Below are 21200 nucleotides of genomic sequence, written 5' to 3' on the forward strand. Positions count from 1 at the left end.
GCACTTTCCTTGTCAGCGGCTACACCGCACGGTGGGACTGCCCGAGGGTAAGTTGTTCAGTGGACAGTGTTCTTTCCTGAAAACTTTGCACAATTTCCAGTAGGCATTGGTGGTTATGTTTCATCCATCCCCAAAGAAGGTTTTAAAATCCATCATTTTAAAACTGTACCTGGCATCTGATAACTATAGTTTATATAGTCATCCACTCATCTTTTCAAAAGAAAACTTTTATTTTTGATTCTCGCTAATGAATGAGGTTGCATGTTTTGGACTCACCTAAAATGAGACCTGTGGATCTCGGGTTTGGTGTTGCATCGTACCTAAATGAGGGGAAGGCTCCTGGCACTGCCGTAGCTGTAACCAGAATGACTGTCCTGTTTTACCTTTCCAAGTGGATTAATAGCATGCCCTCCACCCACTGTATTCCAGTCCCCAAGTTAATTGTTCAAAGACATTGTTGTAGATTTATTCTCTGACTCCAGCCACTCAGAAATGGAAAGATGTGGCTCCTATTCAATACCAATGTGATGACCAAATCTAATAGATGTTTTATGTTGAGAAAATGAAAATCAAAGGGTATATCCTTCTACTATAACATGGAGTGGTTTCAAGAAATCACTCAGAAATTCTAAATTACAGGCAAATGGAAACTAACTATATGTTCTTTAATTCAATATTAAAATTTTGCTTTTGCTTGTTGTGTAGAATAGCTTACTCAGATTCGTGGTTTTAATTTCTGTCAATTCCATAATCATTGCATGAGTATTCACCATCACCGAATGCTGGTGCTGGAGCTCCTAATTTTCCTTTCTTTTTTATTTATTATTATTTCTAACTTTTTTGTTTTGTTTTTTAACTTGCAGTGCAAGCTTCACATAAAGCCTGGCAAGCCAAGGATGGTCCCGCATTCACCTGCTTTTGCAGTAATATTGTATCTCTGCCATCTGGTCCTTTTATTTTATTTTTTTTTTTACCCTTCCCCAGACACCAGTAACTATTAACTCATTTCGCTAAATGTTGTTGGGTAGTGAAAAATGGTAGAACAAGAGAATAACACCAACAGCTATGTGCAGCTGGACTTTGTTTCTGGAAAGTAAATGATTTGCCTTTTATGCCTGTTCAGAGTGGCAGCAGGAAGCATGCCTGTTGCTTGTATGTTGCTTTGGACCGAGGGACGGAGGGTCAATGGCTCCATGTACGTCTGTCAGGAGAACTTCTCACCGCCTCAGCAGCTGAACTATAACCCCGAATACCATGACAACAATTTGCCTTTCTTGATTTCTCATCTCCATGGTGGCAGAAGCCCTGAACTCACTCTGCCTCTTTCCACACCTACCCCAACCCAAGGTAGCTTCGTATGGAGGCAGAATGATGGTTTAACTTTTTAGGACTTTTACATTTGCATGGATTTTTCATTACTATGATAACATTATTTGACCTGTGTTGTGGGTCTCATCAGATTGTCCCCTCTTACAGCTTTAAAAATGTTTCTGAACCACCCCCCCCCCTCAGATCCTGGCCAAGTTGGACCATAATGAGAAAGCTGATCATGTTCCCTTTTATCAGCACATTGACCCTCTCATAGAGACCTGCAAGGTCAGGTCAGGTAACATTGCCTAGTGGGCTGCCCACAGCCTCCCTTTGCTTGTAGTAAGTTAGCACTCTTTCATACTCTCTGTGGGCAATAGCTGATTCTAGGACATCAGAATTTCAGATAATACTTTTCAATAATCATGAGACAATTTTCAGAAATATATTAAATAGAAAATTTGTTATAAACTCTGTATCATTTGCAGCACCAATTCTGAGGGGACCTTGTCAATTCCAGGTAGGCATGGGAAGGAACGTATAACACAAGCCCATGAGTGGAAAAGGTAGAAATTCAACGGCACATCCAGCATCCTTGCATGGGCTCCTTCCCATATCTGGCAATAAAGGGAAGAAGCAATAGAAGAGCTGACCTTGCAAATCCAGTTGTCTTGAAGGAATCTCCTCACCTTTTCGCTCACCATGACTAGCTCGACCCGAGCTCTGCATCCAAGCATCGTCCCGCCACAGGGATTAGGGCCAATGCACACACCGTGACAGACTACATACCACATTCGTATGGGGGGGCATGTTTAATCTGCCTTCTCTATCCCTTTGTGAGGCTTATCTTTTCATCATCTTGATTCCCCCTCTGCTAACAAGATTGTGCCGCCTCCTAACTCTATAGTCTCCTGCTCCTCACTTGAAAGAATAATACATCTCATGAACTTGCTGCTCACATCTGCACTTCCTTCTGGCCACCATTAGCTGTACTTTCGGTAAACAGAGTGGAATATGCTGTACCCTACCCCCCCACCACACCTTTTTTTTTTTTTTTTTTTAATAAGTCTTTAGTTGATTCCAATAAAGTTTTCTTCCCTTCTCATCCTCAACCATGCTTTTCAGGGAAAGATTTTATGATTTTTCATGAATTGATTTGACCTATAATTAGGCAAAGTAAAAATTCAGTTTCACTGAAGGCCAAAGCTAGAAACTGCCAAATAGAAGCAGCAGTGGGGGTATAAAGACAGGTTTAGGAGCCAGTGGACTAATGGTTTTATTTTGCTTTGTTTTTTAATTATTCTAGTCCAACACTAGTACTGGAGCAGCCAAATACTAGATGGCATGCCGATTCTAACCATGGCTGAATTTGCTCATATGCTGTGCACCAGACAAAAGCTTGAATACTTGTGTGCTTGTCCCAACCGCTGCTTGTGTAAGCATTTTTGTGCCTTGTAACAGTACACTTCTAAAGTCCAAAAATGGTCACTTTAAAATTATCATTTTTAATGCATCACTAAAGCCTTTTCAAAAGTGAGCCTTGCTGTGAAAGGCATCCAGCTGACTTTTTGATTCCAAGATTGTTGATTGGTTATTCCCCACCCCAGTGAAAATTTTCACAACAAAATAAACCATATGGAGAGTCAGGGAATAAAAAGTCAAAAGAAAGTTCTAGAAGCTTTTTTTTTTTTTCTTTTAATATGTTGCTTCTGAACTCTTTTCTGCCCCCACTCCCTGGCCCCGTTTGGTTTGTTGCTGCCCTTCTCTTCTTTCTGTATCTGTGCCTTTTTTCACAGTAGTCCTTGGCTCTGCACGGAATAAATGATACCCTCAAATCTAATTGGATGTGCTTTCGCCTTTGCATGTAAGTACAGTAGTAAGAAAACTTTGGGATCTTTCTGACTTTTTTAAATTAGAGAAACAAATGGGATAGATGGATTTTATTTTTTTCCTTCTTGGAGGGAGGTAAGGAGGTAATGGTTTGAGTAGCCTTTATTTAAAAAAGACACTAAATATATTTAAAGTAGCCACATTTGTACCTTTTCCACAAGAAATTCAACTTTTCCTTGATACCAGTATGAAAGTCAGAAATTATTCTTCCTAGGCTGTGTCCTACACAGTATTGTGGGCATCACTGGATATTACAGAGGGCCCTTGGTTCTGAGTTTGTAATAAAGTTAGTATAAAAAACTACCAGCTTTCCTTTGCAGAAATCCAAGAGGATAATATTTTTTATGTTAGATTGCCTTTTTATGCCTGCTTACTTTTTTGATGATCTTGGTTTAATGGTTTTCCCTCCTGCTAACTGCTGGCAGTGAACACTTTTTTTTTTTTTTTTTTTCCAGTCAGAAGCTCTAAGTAGCCTCTCCCCATAGTTTCTGCTCAACCTTAATGACCATTGCTTCTGGACTTCAGGTCCCTGTAACAGTTGTATAGAATGTAGAATGTGATGGAAAAGCATTTGTGAGAATTTTCTGGCAGTTAGAGACTATGTTTTCCCAGCCTAGGCTCCTTATTGGTCAGTTTGTCCAGAAAATGCATCTCAACCAGGGGAGCATTTAATGTCACACTGGGCACAGGTTACTTACTATCTTCCTTCTCTGCTTTGTAATATCACCAGCAATAACACTTATTCTTCATATCTTGTGCACCTCAAATGGATTGAGTTTCTTCACTTTCTTGACATATCCATAAGTGTTTCACATACAGACTGTTGAATTTGGGTTTCAGCTGTTACCAACCCATGTCATACTGTCTCTGTGTAGTCCTTCCAAACCGTCCTTTCAGATCCCTCTGCTTTGCCATTTGCAAGTGTCTGAAATCATCAAGTCTCTGCTTCCAGAAGTCTTGGTTCCATTGACAGGATACATAAGTGATGACTCTTTAGTAGAAATTATGACCTACAAAGTCTAGATTGTATGTAGGTATGAAGGGAATTTTCTAAATAAAAGCTGTGAACAGCATTAGAACTTTGTCTATTTCTTAATTTTAAAATATGCTGATATGCCTTAAACTGTAGTTGTAGATCATTGTCATTTTGCTGTTTGAAAATAACCAATGTGTTTCTAAAAGTGTTGTGTAATCTACCTTTGGTGTTAATACAGAATTGTCATATATGTAAGCTGCATGTTAGACACTTGTCTTTTTTAAAAACTAAAATAATTGTATCGATATGAAGTATATCATTTTTTCAAGTAAGAAAGTAATCACTTAGCAAATATGCTCAGTAATTTGGTGTCTGTTAAGGTAGGAGAGTGGTGGACAGGTAATCTATGCATATATCACTAGTGCCAAGACACAAAGTGGGGGAAAATATATTTTTACCCAAACAACGTGTGCCCTTTTGTGAGTTCTTTTTAGTCAGTGTTTGGTATGCATATGTACACATGATTATTATATTGGATAAAAGAAATTGGAATGAGAGTCTCATGCTTTCCAGCCAGGTGGATTTCAAACGCTACTGTCCGGGCAGCAGCAACTTCTCTGAGATACTTGCCATGTGGTATCCTGTACTTCACATATGGTCTCTGCCACCCTTTCTCTCCCCTGTTCCCCTCCCCTTCTGTCCTGATTATTGTCCGTGGCACCCCACTGCCCCGGGGCCCAGCTGAGGTATCCTCTTCTTCCCCGGCCTCTGGTGTCAGCGCTGCTGGGGCTGCTCACTCCTGGCTCTGCTCACGGAAGTCATCCCTTTTACTGACACGCTGCTGTTCTTTCCCAGTTGTTGTAGAAAAGCTCCTTTTTTTTTTTTTTTTTTAACTTGAAGAATCAAATTTGAATCTGAATCTTTCTTTTTTCTCTTCTGTAGCTTCTTCTTTATGTAACCATCCTGTTGACAAGCCCTACTCTCTCCTAATGGACATAGAGCATTAGAAGAGCAGGAGCTGTCTGTTCACACGTGTTGGGGAAGAGTTACCTCATTTCCACCATCGCCTCCTATTCTTTTAAAGTCCGGGTCAAATACTGCATTGCTGTTTGTATTTGTCAATGTCTGTTTACAAACCACTGCCTACGGTGGTTACCTAAGTGACTTCTCACTACCAAAACCAGGAATACTTAATAATGCTTAAAAGGAAATTGAGTGAAAAAGAGAACTTGGGCCAAGACCCAAGGTAGCCATGTGTTGGGATCCTCTCGCTTAGCTGTCACATTCTTGAAGTTGCTGATCCGAGAACTCACGGATGAAGACAGCTCGCCCCTTCTTCAGAGGTGGTCAGCCACCTCCAGGCCCCACAAACTCGATCTCATGTTAACTCGACTTCTCTGTCCCATAAGCAACATTTTGAGCAGCCCCATCAGGACCCTCAACTGTCAATCAGGTCATAAGATCTGGGCAACAATCTCCCTTTCGTTAGTTTTATGGGTTGTCTTGGAGTTTGGGATTTTTTTTTTTTTAACTTTTGATATTGCATGAATGAACAGATGGCTACAACTTTTTTATTTGGAGTGTTCTATTGATGCAATGTTTTTATTTTTCAGCTGACCATCTGCCTCTTGAGAGAGAGAAGTGGGCATCCTTCCTTTAAATTCAGGAACCACTGTTGTTTTATTTAACTCTTTTTCTGTGACCTGCATCTCTTACATAAGTTGTTTTGGGTTTGGGATTCTGTTTTCGGGAAAAAAAAAATTTTTTTTCCAGTTAGCCAGTTCTGCTTTATGTATTGATTATTCAAACTTAGTTTGGTATCAAAATTACACCAGTTTTTAAAGGGGAAATTCAAGTGAAGTTTAAGTCACAATTCTGTTTAAGAGAATATCTCATCTCAGATACAACCAAAAGAAATCCCTCTGCTGTCACTGGGATTTTGACCTCCAAGTTGTAATCATGCTAAAAATGTGCCAGTGTTGGGCAGAGGACTTTTCCCTCTAGGACTCAATTTATACTTAAAGGTACCTTAAAATAACTTTCTGGCGCATCCTTGCCTTTTTATTTATTGTGAAGCTGTGCTTTACCTTGTTTCCAGAGTTTTTGTGTCCCGGTCCATGGGAACAGCGAAGTATAAAACCTGTCCCAGGTGACAGCATCATTACAATGTGGTTCTGATCCACATTGTCCTCCAAGTTACTCAGATGGTTTTCTCTACCATGGCTGTGAAAAAAGATTTTGCTGGAATTCACTTAAAACACCCCCAACGTACAAACACACACACTTCCAGCCATTGAGGCTATGATTTCGAATGCTGACCCATTTGTGAGGGGCTAGAGAGGCAGGGCTACTTTTACTTTATTAGCAGTCACCTCTAAGGGGCAGTTTTCATAATCAAGGGACAACTTTCAAATTCATTTCTATTTTAGACCATGAACATGCATTTTAAGTTACCTTATAATTTTATTACTGGTCCACAGTCTTAGCTTATTTCCTCATTTTTCAGCTCCCTATAGGGAAGACCATAAAAACTATTGGTGGCATGAGCTGCGTTTGGTAAAGATCTGTAGGAGTGTTCCCCTCTATTTGAGAATGGTAACATGGTTTTCTGTTGAAAGGTGAAATGATGAAGCAAAAGTCCCTGCCTCTTGAGTCCTTTACTTTTTGGAAGGAGGTCATTTAGAGCAATTGGATGAGCATGTTGGCAAGAGGCTTTCTTAGATACATTTAAATGCAATAAAGTCAAATGCATCAGAGCCACTACATGGTCAAAATAAAAGCGTCAAGAGCCATCCTCCCCTCCATATTACATTATAATCGATAAAGGTATAAATCTGTTAGTGATGTCACCAGTGGCTTGGGGGTAGATAAGTGGGTCCCAACTCCTTTAACTGATGCCAGAGCATGACATATCAGTTTTGTAAGTCAAACACAAACACCCTATAACGTGAAACCACTGTAAGCACTAAGTATAATAATTGATTTTATTTTTAATATTTTAATATGAACTTAACCCTGTCACTCATTCTTTAAAATTCTGCATCAAGGTGTAAAGACATTTTTTGAGCAACATTTAAAAGTCAGATCAGGCACCTTTTTTTCTTTAATTAAAGAAATGTGTAGTCTATTGTTGCTAGTCCCTTGGCCAGGTTAGAGGAAGTATGGGGAACAGGTTACTCTAGCTTGGCCTCTGTTCAGCTACCTAGGGCAAGCTGATCACGGACACCACTGATCAAGTGCACTGTCCTCTCCGTTGATTTGGCATTTTACCCTAGTTGGTTCCTTTTCTCAAGTGTTGATAAAAGTTGGTCATCCAGCAGAACTTGAGAACCTAGGAGCTGTGTAAACCACTCCAGGGCTAACTATTATCAGTAATAATTATTTGCTTATCCCAAGCTAGATTGTGGAAAAGCAGAGCAAGAACTGAGTCATCTGAACCGGTTTCCATTGGTAACGGGTATTTTTCATTTAGTCTTTTAAAATAAAAACATTACTCGATTTCAGATATAGACTGCCTTATTACTTTCAGCAAGTGTAGTCTAGATGGTCAACTTGAGATTGGCACAGCCCATGTATAGAGAGAAATCTTCTGAATCAGTATCTGCTGAGCTGCTGGGACAGAAAAAAATTAGGTCATCTTCCCAATATGCTTCACCAAACTCTCCCCTCCGCCAATTCCTGACAACTATAAAATGAAACCTCTCTCTTAGTTATTGATCATTTTTGCCTATTGGCCCAGCTTATTATAAGTAAACAGTTCCTAAGTATCTGAAAAACTAAGTACATAATTTTCATTGTATTTAAATGCTTCTACACAAAACCTTTTGCTTTGCAGATGACTGTCGTCTTTCCGTCCTGGAGACTGACAGTGATGTCAATGTGGATCGCTTTGAAGATCCTTGTACTTGAGTTCTTAAGACCATGCCATTTAGTCCTTGTGATGGATACCATCTGGCCTTCCGATCAGTTTCTACCAAGTAGCTGAAACTCCCCGGTTGGTGAAGGGATTTAATATGTTCATTTGAAAAGACTAATTCTGAGCCTACAAGTCCACTCCTCCCTTTCCAACCTTCCTATTCTGACAAGTAGCTGTACACGAATGAGATCTTTGGGTAGTCAGTAGAACATAGTGTGAGGCAGGCACAAATGAAGATCTCATGTCTGCCTCCAATCGGTTACCACAGTGCTGTGAGTTGAGTGGCATTTCAGCCCACTATGGAAACTTTTTCAACACTACAGCACCTAGGTCAGAGAAGGCAGAGACTATTATAATGAAGTTGGTCCCTATCCACTCCCCCCCCCCAAACACACACACACATGTACGTGTGTATATGGGAAAGGGAGTACAGAATAAAGTGCTGGGGTTTGGTTCAACTGTGTACCCTCTGCACAATGCTCTCAGATCGGTGAAGGTGCTGTTCCAGTTCTCCGTGCTATTTACATCCATCCATCCACCTTCCCTACCCCTTTTCTCTCTCCCTTCCCTAATACGTCATTTGCTTTACTGTACCAGGCCTACATTAGATGCTGGGGATGTAGCCAAACACTATGAATTGCACTTGTCTCTGTATAGCTCATGAACACAGAAAAGTTTTGGAGCAAAAGAAAAGGTAAGCCCTTTCTCTGCGAAACTGCTAAAGACAGACTGTATTCTGAAAAGCAGAAGCCCTCTCCTCCCCCACCTTGCCCAGACTGCCTCTCAGTGGTTGCTTGCTTAAGGTTGCTCTTCATTCTAGAGTGTCCTCTTGCCTACCAAAATAAGCTGTTTCAGAGAAATGAGAAACCAGTTCACTGGGCCTGTGCTTTCCTATTACTGTACTGTTGTGTAACACAGTAAGATCAACAATTCTGACATTTGATGCGCTGATTATAGTCAAGAAAGGGAGAGGTTTTTCCCATTTTACCCTTTACTCAGAAGCTCCTGGAAACTAAAAATGAGCTGTAAACTCTTCCCCAATTTCTCTGGTAAGACATTCTTGGTTACCTCTTACTATGCCTTTTCAATAATCCAGAGATAGTAAGGTAATAGTACATTTTATATGGCCGCTAAATTTATTATGGTGAGAGAAAGCTTTTAATTCCTTGATGCATCCAATGTTATATATGCCTGTACTTCATCTTTTCTGTCTGAATGAATTGGGTCAAATACAGTTCAAACTGAAAGCAGCAAGGTTCACGGATGTGGGAACAAGTCTTCTCCATTTTATTTCTAGGTTACTTTGCAGGGCTAGGCAACTTGGAAAATTTAGGATTCGTTTTGTAAAACTGGTTCTGTTTTGGGTTTTGGTATGAGACCTAGCTAGACACAATCTGCCCCATACTACGGCAGATCTTGCTCATTTTCCCTCAGTCCCAGATATACAGGACTCCCGTGCCTTAAAAATTGTGATTCTGCAACTGCAAATGTTAATGTTTCGCAAAGAGACGAGTGTTCAACTGCTCATTCTCATGCAGTAAACCTAAGTAACTCAGTTTTTCCCCAAAACTCTAAAAAGATGCTTTGTTTTTCTAGAAGCACCACCTAGTGGCCAAAGCTCAAAACATTATTTAATACTGGGCATAGATAGGAGACCCTCTCAAACATTTAAAGGCTAATTTCTAGAGTTTTGGAGGCTTCAGAGATAACAATCATGTTAAAAAAAACTTCATGTTAGCAAATACAATGGGTGAAGATTGAAGTGAGAAATTGAACCTTGTTAAAAATTCTTAGCTATGTGGCATGAGACGATTCTCTAACCCTCAACTTGCTAATGCAGGGATATGATCTTTCAGGATGGTTGTGAGAACATCTGGCACAATACCTTCCCTTTTCCAGCTGAAAACATACAAACTACCTTAAGGATAAGGATAAGCGCCTCACCATGTTGGCCAAGTGCCAGCAGCTTAATCACATTGTTAAGTGAAAGGCCACTGTCCTGCTCTGGGCAGTAATGCTCAAGCATGACTGACTTTATTTCAGGAACTCCAGAATCAGTAAATTAGGAAGCTTATAAATCCAGGTATGTAGACTACAGAGGACACACATACATGTTGTTTCTAACACAAGAGAAAAGAAATACTACTTTAGGGGGCAGGCACCCAAGTCTGGATCCAGAAGTCATTAGGAAAAATAATATGTAGGGTAATTTTCATCAAGAAAATCGAGACAATGAACAGGAGCATTCTTAATGAGAAGTTCCATGCTGTTCAAGAAAACTGTGCTTTTTCTGTCTAAATTCATGAGCTCAGGCCCCTCAGAGCCAAGACCCTATGGTAGATCAGGTCTTTGGGACAGTGAAGTGAAATAGTGCTCAGGAAGGTCTGGTCCCCAGCGTTCCATCATTTAATTGAACTATGGGTTAAACAGGTTTGAGGCATTAGAGCTAGCAGCCCACCCACCCCAATTCAGTTTCCCATGAAAACAATACCATGTTCCAAACTGATTCATCATCAATTTTTGGTAAGATTAGAAAACCTCCAAATCAACCAATTGAAATTTTACTGCCCTCTAACTTTAATTCAATCTGTAGCAGCTGACTAGAAACATCCTGACCCTAGACTCAATTTTTATCATTAGCTTATACAACAAAAGTGCTTATTATCTGTTAAATGGAGGTAGGAAGGATTAAGTGCCATTTATTCTGTAGAAGTGATGAATATATGTAGTTGTAAATTTCTCAGAGCTCCCACAATGCAGGAGAATTAAGAAACCGACCAGATGAAAATTAGGATAAGGGGGATTTTTTAAAATGTGTATCTACAAAGCCAATCTCCTGCTATCTTCACCCATAAATAGTTCATTTTTTAAATCTTCTCTCCCACTTCCTGTACTTACATGTAAGCAAAAGTTTCCCATTTGAATGGATTTTAAGGTCCTAAGTAGGTAGGCAGTCCACCTTACCACAAGTCAAATGCTGACCTGAGAATACTCTTTGCTCTGCTAACCTGGAACCAACCAGTGGGCTAAAAATGACGTTATCTAGATGCAGGTCTAGCGTGCTCTCTCAAACTGTTCCCTCAGATGAAAATTCACTGTTTGGAGGGTGAGAGAAGGATACAGAAGAAAAATTCTTATGTCAAAACCTAATCCTCAGTCACATTTAAATCCCCTTCATGTTTTATTTTCTTTGAGCATGTATTTGGGATTTTTATAGTTTCTGTAGTTGAAGTAGCAGTGCCTAAGCAATAGGAACTTGTACCTCTTTGCAAGCAGAAAAAAGTTAAAGATACAAAGGTTAAGGACAACTTTATTGCTACCAGAGGCTTTTATCATCAGTACACGGTTCTGACTGTAATACCTTCCTCAGACTGCATAAGGAGCCCAGGATCCAGAAATTAGGAGAAATACAGGTAGGGTAATTTTCATCAAGAAAATACTAATAGCTTAACATAAATCTAGGGTACTGAATTCAGTTATTACATGTTACAGACCCAAATCATAGAGCTGTCCCAATATCTAGAGAGTCTCTCCTACTGATTAGAAATGAGTGAAAACTGACCAGTTACCAAAAACAAAAGAAACCAAAACCTTAATCATTTGATATTTCTTTGGTGAGCACCTGGATATATTAACTTTATCACAAATTCTTTTATACAAATGTCAAATATGCTTTCAACAAATCTAACAGTGCCCTAATTATAATTACATGCCACTTTTAAGTTCTAAATTAAGATAAAAATGAAAACAATAATTTTGTTTCTGAACTCCAGGAACTGAAATGAGACAAACACAAAATCAATGTGGTAATGCTAGTCCTTTTTCTATTACCACCTCTCATTCACATGGGGCAATTTTGAAGAACCCTTTTTGGATCAATCTGAATCGTGGATTAAACATGGCTGCCAGACTGAAATAATTTATTCACTAAATTGCTAAAAAAGTAATTTTGAGGGTTTCCTAATCAGTGGAAGTCAGGCTATACAGATCAACATGCATAAAGTTCATTAAGTAGTCAATAAAGCAGCAAACAAAAACGAGGAAAATTAAATCAGGATGCTGGAGACAGGGTGTGTGCCAGCTATGAATTTTGGAACTTTAAAAAAAAAAAAAAACACTGAATATGAATTTTTTATATGGGTACAATCTCCATTACATTTTAGTAGAGAAAGGATGGAACTGACAAACACTACAAAAAAATTTTTACTTGGAAAAAAAAAAAATTGGATCTTCTGAATTTTATTTATTTATTTATTTTTTTGGTCTTTATTATGCTTAAATAATGTTGATTATAATTTACCACAAAAGTAAATTTTTTTTTTTTTTTTTTTCTGGCTCACTTCAAATCAGCCTGATAAGGTATATACCTTTATATAGCCTTTCCATGGTTCTCCATGTTCCCACTCTCAGAGTAGTCTACCTTAGTTTGCACTTAAAGGTAACACTTGAGGCTACATGACAGAAACTGGCTGCAAAGGTGGACAAGGGGAAGCATGTCCCTCTTGCCTTGATAAATCAGTGCCACATACTGAACCCACATTTTCTGAAGCATTATCTTCATTATAGAGCCGTTTGATTCCATCATAGAAGTCATCCACTTCCATTTCCTCTACTTTGCGTTTAGCAGAGGTATGCTTGCACCCACTGGCAGCTGGGAGATGATGGTAGAAGGCTGCTGCACCTCTGACTGGCACTTCTGGTTTGCTGTTGTCCTTGGAGAAATCTAAATCTGGGCCTGGGACAGAGGAGGGATGTAATCTGAACACTCCTTTGTCACAGGTCACCAGGGTGTGCTTGAGGGGACGGTAGACATAAACGGAATTTAGAGGCAGGGAAGACTGCAGAGAAGAAAGGTGATGTGCCACGAGCTCCCGACAGTGGATCAGCTGGGAGCTATCCATCTGGGCCAGGAGGGAAAAAAACCCACAAAGTTGATCATGTAGTTAATATAGACTACTCTGTCATTTTGCTGACCACCTTCCCTCCTCCCCAGCTTTCTTTTCTCTCCCCACACCTTCTAATTGAAACTCCTCTATTTCTCCAGTCTACCTATCATCTTCTTAGGGAACATGTCCAAATCTGTACTTCTAATGTCAGACTCTTTGAAACTTAAATTCTGTATTTGCAATGATACGGTGAACATCTTCATGAAAACAGAAACTATTCTCTTTTGTTCACTATATAAATCTAACATCTACTTTTGTGCAGTCTACTCCCCCTGGCTAGAAGACCCTTCACCCCACCCTCTTTGCCTCTTCTAATCTATTCACGAAGACCAAGGAACAAACATAAACTTGATTAAGAATTTAGGGAAAAAAAAAAACCAGAGGTATGAAAAACTTTAAGAGATGGGGAAGATCACCTGGCTAAGAATTTAGAACAACTTTGTTTTTAAAATAGCCAATAATTTAGAACAAGTGTTTTTTTTTAAATAGCCAATGAGAACTTCTGATAAATTATATTTTTGTAGAAATTAGTAGGCTTGACAACATGAACAAGAACTGTTTTTGTTTAATTTGGAGGTTTCACTAATTCCTTCGTATTCTTCAGGATAGTTCAGGTATCCTTTCTGAAGCTACCCTTTGACTCCCCCATGCCCCTTCCAGAATCTGTTTCTATTTCAGCCTGTCACCATACTCACATCACACTGTATTAAAATAATCTGCTTAACCATTAAGCTTTTCCTTTATAGACTATAAGCCCCCAAAAGGCAGGTATTGCATCATATTCATCTTTATTCCCTAAGTTTCTTTTCTAGTACAATGACTACACATGGAAGGCTTTCAAAATCTTACCTGTGGTAAAGAGTACAATTAGTCTCTCTGTCCTACTTTCCCTGTAATTAGTTAAAATAATCTTCCTCTGAGATGCCTGGGTGGCTCACAGGTTGAGTGACTGCCTTTGGCTCAGGGCTTGATCCCAGAGTCCCAGGATTGAGTCCCACATCAGGCTCCCTGCATGGAGCCTGCTTCTCGTTCTGCCTCTGTCTCTGCCTCTCTGTGTCTCTCATGAATAAGTAAAATCTTTTAAAAAAATTAATAAAATTTAAAAATAAATAAAATAATCTTCCTCTAACAACATACATTTTCTCCCCTATTTGAATATTTTAGCGGCCCCCTCAGTGCCTACCAGAAATAAGCTAACCTTTTTAGCTTGGCATAAGACTCTCCACAATCTGACCCCAACCTTCTTTTTCAGTCTTATCTCCTGGTGTATCCTACGCTGTGTTCCCCATTTCTGCCAAACAGGCCTGCACTCTCTAGTCTGCGCACAGCTTGCTCTCTCTTACTTTACCCCTGGTTCATCCTATTTCTATCTGTTGAAATTGTATTACCTATTCCTTCCAGGTCTGGCTAACTCACCATCTCCAGGAAACCTACTAGATTATTACCTATCAGGGATCACTTTCCAGTCTTGTGTATTTTATAAGTATTTTTGGATATTTTTTATTTTTTAAGGTTTTATTTATTTATTCATGACAGAGAGAGAGGCAGAGGGAGAGGGAGAGAAGCAGGCTCCATGCAGGGAGCCTGATGTGGGACTTGATCCAGGGTCTACAGGACCACGCCCTGGGCCGAAGGCGGCGCCAAACCGCTGGGCCACCGGGGCTGCCCATTTTTGGATATTTCTTAACCACATTTTATTCATACCTATATAACCTACAGTACACAGCATGACTGTTTGCAATACCACAGAGAAAATAAAGGAAAATAACGTATCTGCAAGAACAACGAACACACTTGGTCACAAGACTGGTTTTATCACTAAAAATATTCATTATTTGTTACCCAGAAAAGTATAAGTGGAAAGAAGAATGAAAGGCAGGTGTTATCACAGTACAAATGTTAAAATGCCTAAACTCTTCAGAAACAATACAGAAAAATGACCATTTTTAATTTCTACCATTTGGTTCACTAATTTTTTTCCCTTGTTTGAAAGACACTAGATAGCACCCTAAGGGTATACTACTACTAGCTAGTCTTAGAATTTTTTTTTTCTTCCCTTAAAAGAATTCATAATACTTAAAGATAGTCCCCAACTATGAAGCTTACAACTGTAGGCTAGGACTTAGCATGTCCCAGGGATGCAGAACAAGCTGAGCCATAATAAAAAGAGTGGAACAAAAACACAGAAGAAGGATGGGGGTTTATGGTTAAGGAGAGAAGTACCTCTGTCAATATTTCAAGAAGGCCAAACAAAAGGGAGATGACAGAAATGAAAGAAATTGGGAAGTGAAAAGGTTATAGTATAAAAATTATTTCTGAAAAGTACTTACTACTTTACTTTAATAAACTGTTCTTTAGCAAATGACTAATATTTAGGGGCCTAGAAAGGTAAAAGTATCACAAATATTCTAATGCCTTGATCACTGGGCTTAACATCACAGAACACTACAAAACAGAGTTCACACAGACGTGTGGTTTGAAAAAGGACATGTATTTTAAGTAAAAGGAAAACTATGCCATTGTAATCTTTCTCTGTGAAAAAAAGTTAACAGAAAGTTATACAGTTGACCCCTGAACAACACACGGCAGTTAGGGGAACCAACTCCCATAGTAGAAAAATTTGCATCTAATTTTCAACTCCCCAAAAACTTTACTAAATAACCTAATGACCAGAATCCTTACCAATAACATAAAGTCAAATAACAGATATTTTGTATTATACTTACAATAAAGCCAGAGAAAAAATATTAAGGAAATCCTAAGAAAGAGAAAACACATTTACAGTAGTGTACTGTAGTGCAGTTCAAACCTGTGTTGTTCAAGAGTCAACTGCATTTTGAAAAATGATAAAGACATTATTCAAACCAATATCATCTATGTAAACTCTATTTCCATCCAACTAAATCCTATATCAAAAGAAATTCCTTCTAATCTACTACCTGAATTTGTTCTAAGGAAACAAATCAAGTATGATTTGTTGAGATCCAGTAGAGAAGACAAAACAAGCACATAAACTGGAATTACCATAATAACTTCAGACACCAGACAAGTCCTTTAATGAAACTGTAATAAAAAGATATAAAACAAACTCATTCTAATTGCAGGATGTTAAGAGGACATTTAGTGATAGTTTTCATGACTATCTTTCCAAATTTCAAATAATGGGAACCATTTTTAAGTAACCCTTGCAAGAAAAACACAACTGTAATGTAGCTCACCAAGGAAGGTGAGGCAGACAGCATTGAAAGTCTATAGGGCAGACAGCCGGATGGGTTACTGACCAGAAGAACACAACACACATGACAGGTTCAGATGGCCCCAGGTTTGCTGGACATGGACAGCACGAAGCACTGAAAACACCTGCTGCAGCAGTCTGGCCTTACGAACCCTCAAGACCCTGATGGGGAAGGCCTGCTACTTTACTGCCGGGCTAGGGATGAGGGAGATGATTACACTCACTCAACTCAGTAGAGTTAACATCCTGAAATGCTCAGTGGGTCACATTAATCAGAAAAAGGAGAATATGAGTGTAGATACAGAGGTAGAACAATGAAAGAAGGGATAACAGAAAGAAGTGTAGCCATTCCAGAAAGGTGACCAACAGGTATCATGGGAGCTAAGTGAAGCAGGGTTGGGCAACTAGGAAGGAAGCTTGCCTTTCAAACCAGGAACACTCACTGTACTTTGTCTGCAGTCAGAGGGAATAAAGACAGAGCCAGTGAGAGTGGTCTCCTCACAGTATGGGGTTGTCTATGATGGACATCAGTAGTCCCCTCAAACCAGGACACTGGCAAACACGTCAGAAGTAATTCTGGCATGATCTCACCAATACGTTGCAAAAATTTCCTATGCTAGAACCAAGAATGCAGAGAGAATATTTGATAGTACATGGCCTTATCACACGTCTAATTACAAAGATATTAGACCTGATACTCCTACCTAAACACAAATGAATGCAGCAAAGACAGTCTTGAGCCTTAAAGAATCAGGATCCATCAGGTTTGGGCCACATATGTTGGCTATCAGTCCCAGTTAGTTTTAGAGAACTGTTTAGACCAAGTCCCAAAGTCTGTGATACTGTTTTTAACTATCTTTTCCATTATAATTTGAATAGTATATGGGCAGAGACCTTTTTTCATTTTTTTACAATCACTGTATCCCCAGTGCCTTAGACCACAGATTTTTCAATACATGTTTGTGGACTATAACTATTCACATAAGAGAATGGAACAATGTTTTTTAAACTATGTCCTAACAGCCTGCAGAAGGGGAGAGGCCATGCTGAGTGAGACTGCACCCAACAGGTCTCTGCCCCAAATACATATTAGAAAGTAGTATTTTCCTACTTTATATTCTGGGATTGTGTACAAGATTTTGTTGGAGTCAAGGGAAGGATTCCAGTTCTAAAAGAAACTCTGAAAACCACTGAACTAAATCTTTAAGGTGTGCATGGGAAAGCACTGGTTCTTTATTAAGCAGTCCTGTATGTCTCTGAGAAAGTCCCAAGTTCCCTGGACTGCAGGTTTAAGATATATACATGAATGAAATGATTTCAAAGATTTCTTCAAGTTCTAAATCCGTAATACTCCTTCAATAAAAAGGAACAAATTTCAGTGAACATTCTTCTTACAGCACCAAACACCAGAAGACTTATGAAAGAGAATAAGCATATTCTCCAGTATTTTTTTTAGTAGAGAACAAGCTCTCAAAGCTAGAGAATACAAATGCTATTTACAACAGTCTTACTATTTATGCTTCAGAGTCTATCCTTTCTTTGTGACAGTAATACCTCATATAGTAAATTTTCTCTACTAGCTTTGGGAATAGGCAAAGAGACCAAGTCAGAGCGTTTAAAGATGTCAACAGGGGCAGCCTGGGTGGCTCAGCAGTTTAGCACCGCCTTCAGCCCAGTGTGTGATCCTGGAGACCCAGGATCGAGTTCCATGTCAGGCTCCCTGCATGGAGCCTGCTTCTCCCTCTGCGCCTCTCTCTCTCTGTTTCTCATGAATAAATAAATAAATAAAATATTTTTTAAAAATAAAGATGTCAACTGTTCCAATAAAAAAATGAAAAATGGAATGTAGAAGTTTTCTATTAATATCCCTTCCCCTACTCCCACAGTCTCATGTAAATGATTAATATTCAAGTTCACTTTCCAACACCATAGGTAGGCAAAGTAAATTTCCTGTGCCACAGTATTCTTATATGGTAGTTTATGATAATTTCTAAAAATTCTCACTAAATAGCAACTATCTCCTAGAATTTATTTTCATGATAGCATTTATTTCAATGGAAAGAAATACTTCTCAATTTTAACAATCTAAGATATGCCATTAAGAGAACATATCGGGACACCTGGGTAGCTCAGTGGTTGAGAGCCTGCCTTCGGCCCAAGGTGTAATCCTGGGGTCCCGGGATGGAGTCCCACATCGGGCTTCCTGCATGCAGCCTGCTTCACTCTCTGCCTAGGTCTCTGCCTCTCTCATAAATAAGTAAAATCTTAAAAAAAAAAAAAATTAATAATAGAACATATCTCCCTTGTAAAGGAGAAACAGCCTGTGTTACAACTAACATCATATGCCTGTCCTAGGGACATAGAACAAGGAGAGCCATGCTAAAAACAGTGGAACAAAGCACACAGACGAGGCACGGGCCTTGTCTAATGTATTGCTAATATATTGCTCTGATCTAGCTAATATATTGCTCTGATCACCAACCTTTTTATGAAAAGGCTTTTAATCTTTCTCTGCTCACAGACTAGGAACTGAAATTCTCAGAGCTGAGAGGTAGCACTGAGGTTCTTACATGTGTGCTAACTTTTACAGTTCACATCCATGAGATCTATTAAGCAGCTTATAAAACACCAAATTCAAGTATTATTCTCTTTTACAGTACTCTAAGTTCAATAACTGCAGCTCTTTGCTAAACTTAGTTCTTTTTTATTACAAAATGTAATTACGTAAGCTCAGAATTTAACTCTCTTTTCTCTAAAGACAATCCAATAAAATAAATCAGAATAACTACCACCAAATAAGAATAAATAGGGATATGTAAAAGGAAAGTACACTATTCACACACAGTCTTTTATGGATTCAGTTGGCAAGGGGTATGGTTTACAGCAAATGTAAACCTTTAAGTTCTATTTGATGACATGAATACAACCAATAAGCTTATCCAAAGTAGTTGCCAACATATAGCACCCTTTACTAACTTTTCCATTTGAATGAGAATTTTCTCCATTAAAACTTGTACATTTTATATAGACAGTCGATAACTGTCTATATAAACTGGCCTATAACATTTTCTGTCAATTTGCAGATAGAAGTGATGGAATAATCTTAGGCAATAATAGGAACTACCAGGACAAAACCTCTTTCAGAAAGATAAGTTCTACTTGCCAAAGTCTAGTACAAATACTTGACTTTCTAGCCAACAATAAATTATTTGCTTGTCTAAAAAGCAACTTCTAGCCATTTATGTTTTTAATTTACCTTTTACAAAATAAGTGAAGTATACAGTTAAGAAGTACTATGATTAAACCTACACATATAGCTAGGAAGGTTCTTCATACAAAACATAAGGACAATATAATATAGAGAATCTTACTACTTAAAGATTTTAAGTAACTTAGAAGAAGGGTTGAAAAGCAAGAAAATACTATCTAAGCGTTAGAAGAGAAAAAAGTTCACCTAGCCTGTAAGTTTAAAGTATTTATTACTTTACTCTTATCTCCTCTTCAAAGTGGTTTGCCAGTACAAATTAGAAAGGTCTCTTAATTTTACAATCATCCAGTAGCCCTACGTATCCCCAATAAGACAAGAACTGAAAATGAACACTTAATTTGACTGACACCTACCTGTGCTTTCTGAAGCAGTTCAATTGTAAGAGGAAGCCAGTCAGGAATAAGTTTCTCCATTTCCAAACTAACAATGGCCAGAGCAAGCATGGATCCTTTGAATTGTAGAAGTTGGTTACAGGCCATACAGTGAAGGAGTTGCTTGGTAAGAACTGCCAAATGCTGAGATGGGCTCAGTTTGGGTAAACTGAAAAGTAACTGAGGCCTAGTTGACACTGCAATGGCATGAAACTGAAAAAAAAAAAAAAAAAAATCACGAGAACATCACACTGGATTTACTTTAAAGTTGTAGGTAAATTATGTACAGAAATCGACATAACCTCAGGTATTAATATCTTAAGTTAAATTTGACATATATCCTAATTTCTAATTTTTTTTCCTAAAAATCACTACAAAACAAACGAGTGGGCAATCTACTTTCTTAAGTTACTAAAATAAGATTACATATTAAAATAGGAAACTAAGAGACATTAGGTATATTTACAATGTGAAGAAAATCCAATGGTGTAGCTGTGTGAAGATCCCAATTCAACTTATCCAGAATAATTCTCTCCATCCTTAGAATTTCAGATGAAGAACATCCACAGAAACTGTCTCTTGCCAACACCTTCAGTACTGGAATTCTCTATCCAAAGCAGAGGGGAGGGGAACAGGGCAGAGTGAAGAGGGCAGAAAAAAATAAACTAATTTTCAGTGTTTGTTCTGGTGAACAGAAAGCAAGTTAATAAATAGAAATTTTCAAGAAACAGGCACAACTAATTTTTAAAGGAAAATACCTCATCCTCCTCAACAGTCTTGGCAGCTAGGAAAAAACAGCTGATCGCAATACAACTCAGGTATTTTGGGTGGGCCTAAATAATTTTGAAGAGAAAAAAAGCAATTCAGTGATTTTCAAAAAGCTAAAAGAGTTTATTTTTAAAAACTAGATATGCATGTGAGACAGGTATGCACAATATTCGAAGGAATAATTAATCTGATTCCTACCTACTGCTTTCTAGGATCAGGACTAACTTTTAACTTCACAACCCTAGCCATAATTATATTCTATGACAACACTAAGATATTACATTGTAAAAGTTCAACCAATGCTAGTTACCCAAAGTTAAATTTCTACCCAGTAGAGAAGAACTTAATTTTAGAAGACAATTTATTTAATAAATACAATTCCAAAAATTAAAAATTTGTGCATGTGTGTATTTTATAAGCTAGTTTTACTCTCTTTACCAGTCATGTCAGTAATATTAATGTACTAGATGTTAGGGGAATTAAAGAGAAAGAAAACAACATTTAAAAAAAAGACTATAAACC

At 38.4% G+C, this 21200-nt stretch overlaps 2 protein-coding genes across 22 annotated transcripts in view; one reads left to right on the forward strand and one right to left on the reverse strand.

Moving 5' to 3' along the window:
- The window catches only part of SEPTIN11 (septin 11), a 106049-nt gene extending 85936 nt beyond the window's left edge, over window positions 1–20113 (forward strand). For 7 of the 16 annotated variants that reach the window (XM_072810698.1, XM_072810690.1, XM_072810699.1 and 4 more), the window contains 2 exons: window positions 3105–3172; window positions 5117–20113. In XM_072810698.1, the coding sequence (XP_072666799.1) occupies window positions 3105–3129 (25 nt within the window). In that variant the 3' untranslated portion in view covers window positions 3130–3172; window positions 5117–20113. Of the gene's footprint in view, window positions 1–863; window positions 4641–5116 lie in introns of those variants that run through there. The other 9 variants (XR_012023453.1, XR_012023454.1, XM_072810692.1 and 6 more) reach the window with 9 other exon arrangements.
- The window catches only part of CCNI (cyclin I), a 38227-nt gene continuing 28407 nt past the window's right edge, over window positions 11381–21200 (reverse strand). For all 6 annotated transcript variants that reach the window (XM_072810705.1, XM_072810704.1, XM_072810708.1 and 3 more), the window contains 4 exons: window positions 20669–20743; window positions 20377–20517; window positions 19893–20123; window positions 11381–12991 (listed from right to left, as the gene is read on the reverse strand). In XM_072810705.1, coding sequence (XP_072666806.1) covers window positions 12542–12991; window positions 19893–20123; window positions 20377–20517; window positions 20669–20743 — 897 coding nt within the window. In that variant the 3' untranslated portion in view covers window positions 11381–12541. The remainder of the gene's footprint in view (window positions 12992–19892; window positions 20124–20376; window positions 20518–20668; window positions 20744–21200) is intronic.

The sequence above is a fragment of the Canis lupus genome, chromosome 33 (assembly GCF_048164855.1).
Source record: "Canis lupus baileyi chromosome 33, mCanLup2.hap1, whole genome shotgun sequence".
Lineage (NCBI taxonomy): Eukaryota > Metazoa > Chordata > Mammalia > Carnivora > Canidae > Canis > Canis lupus.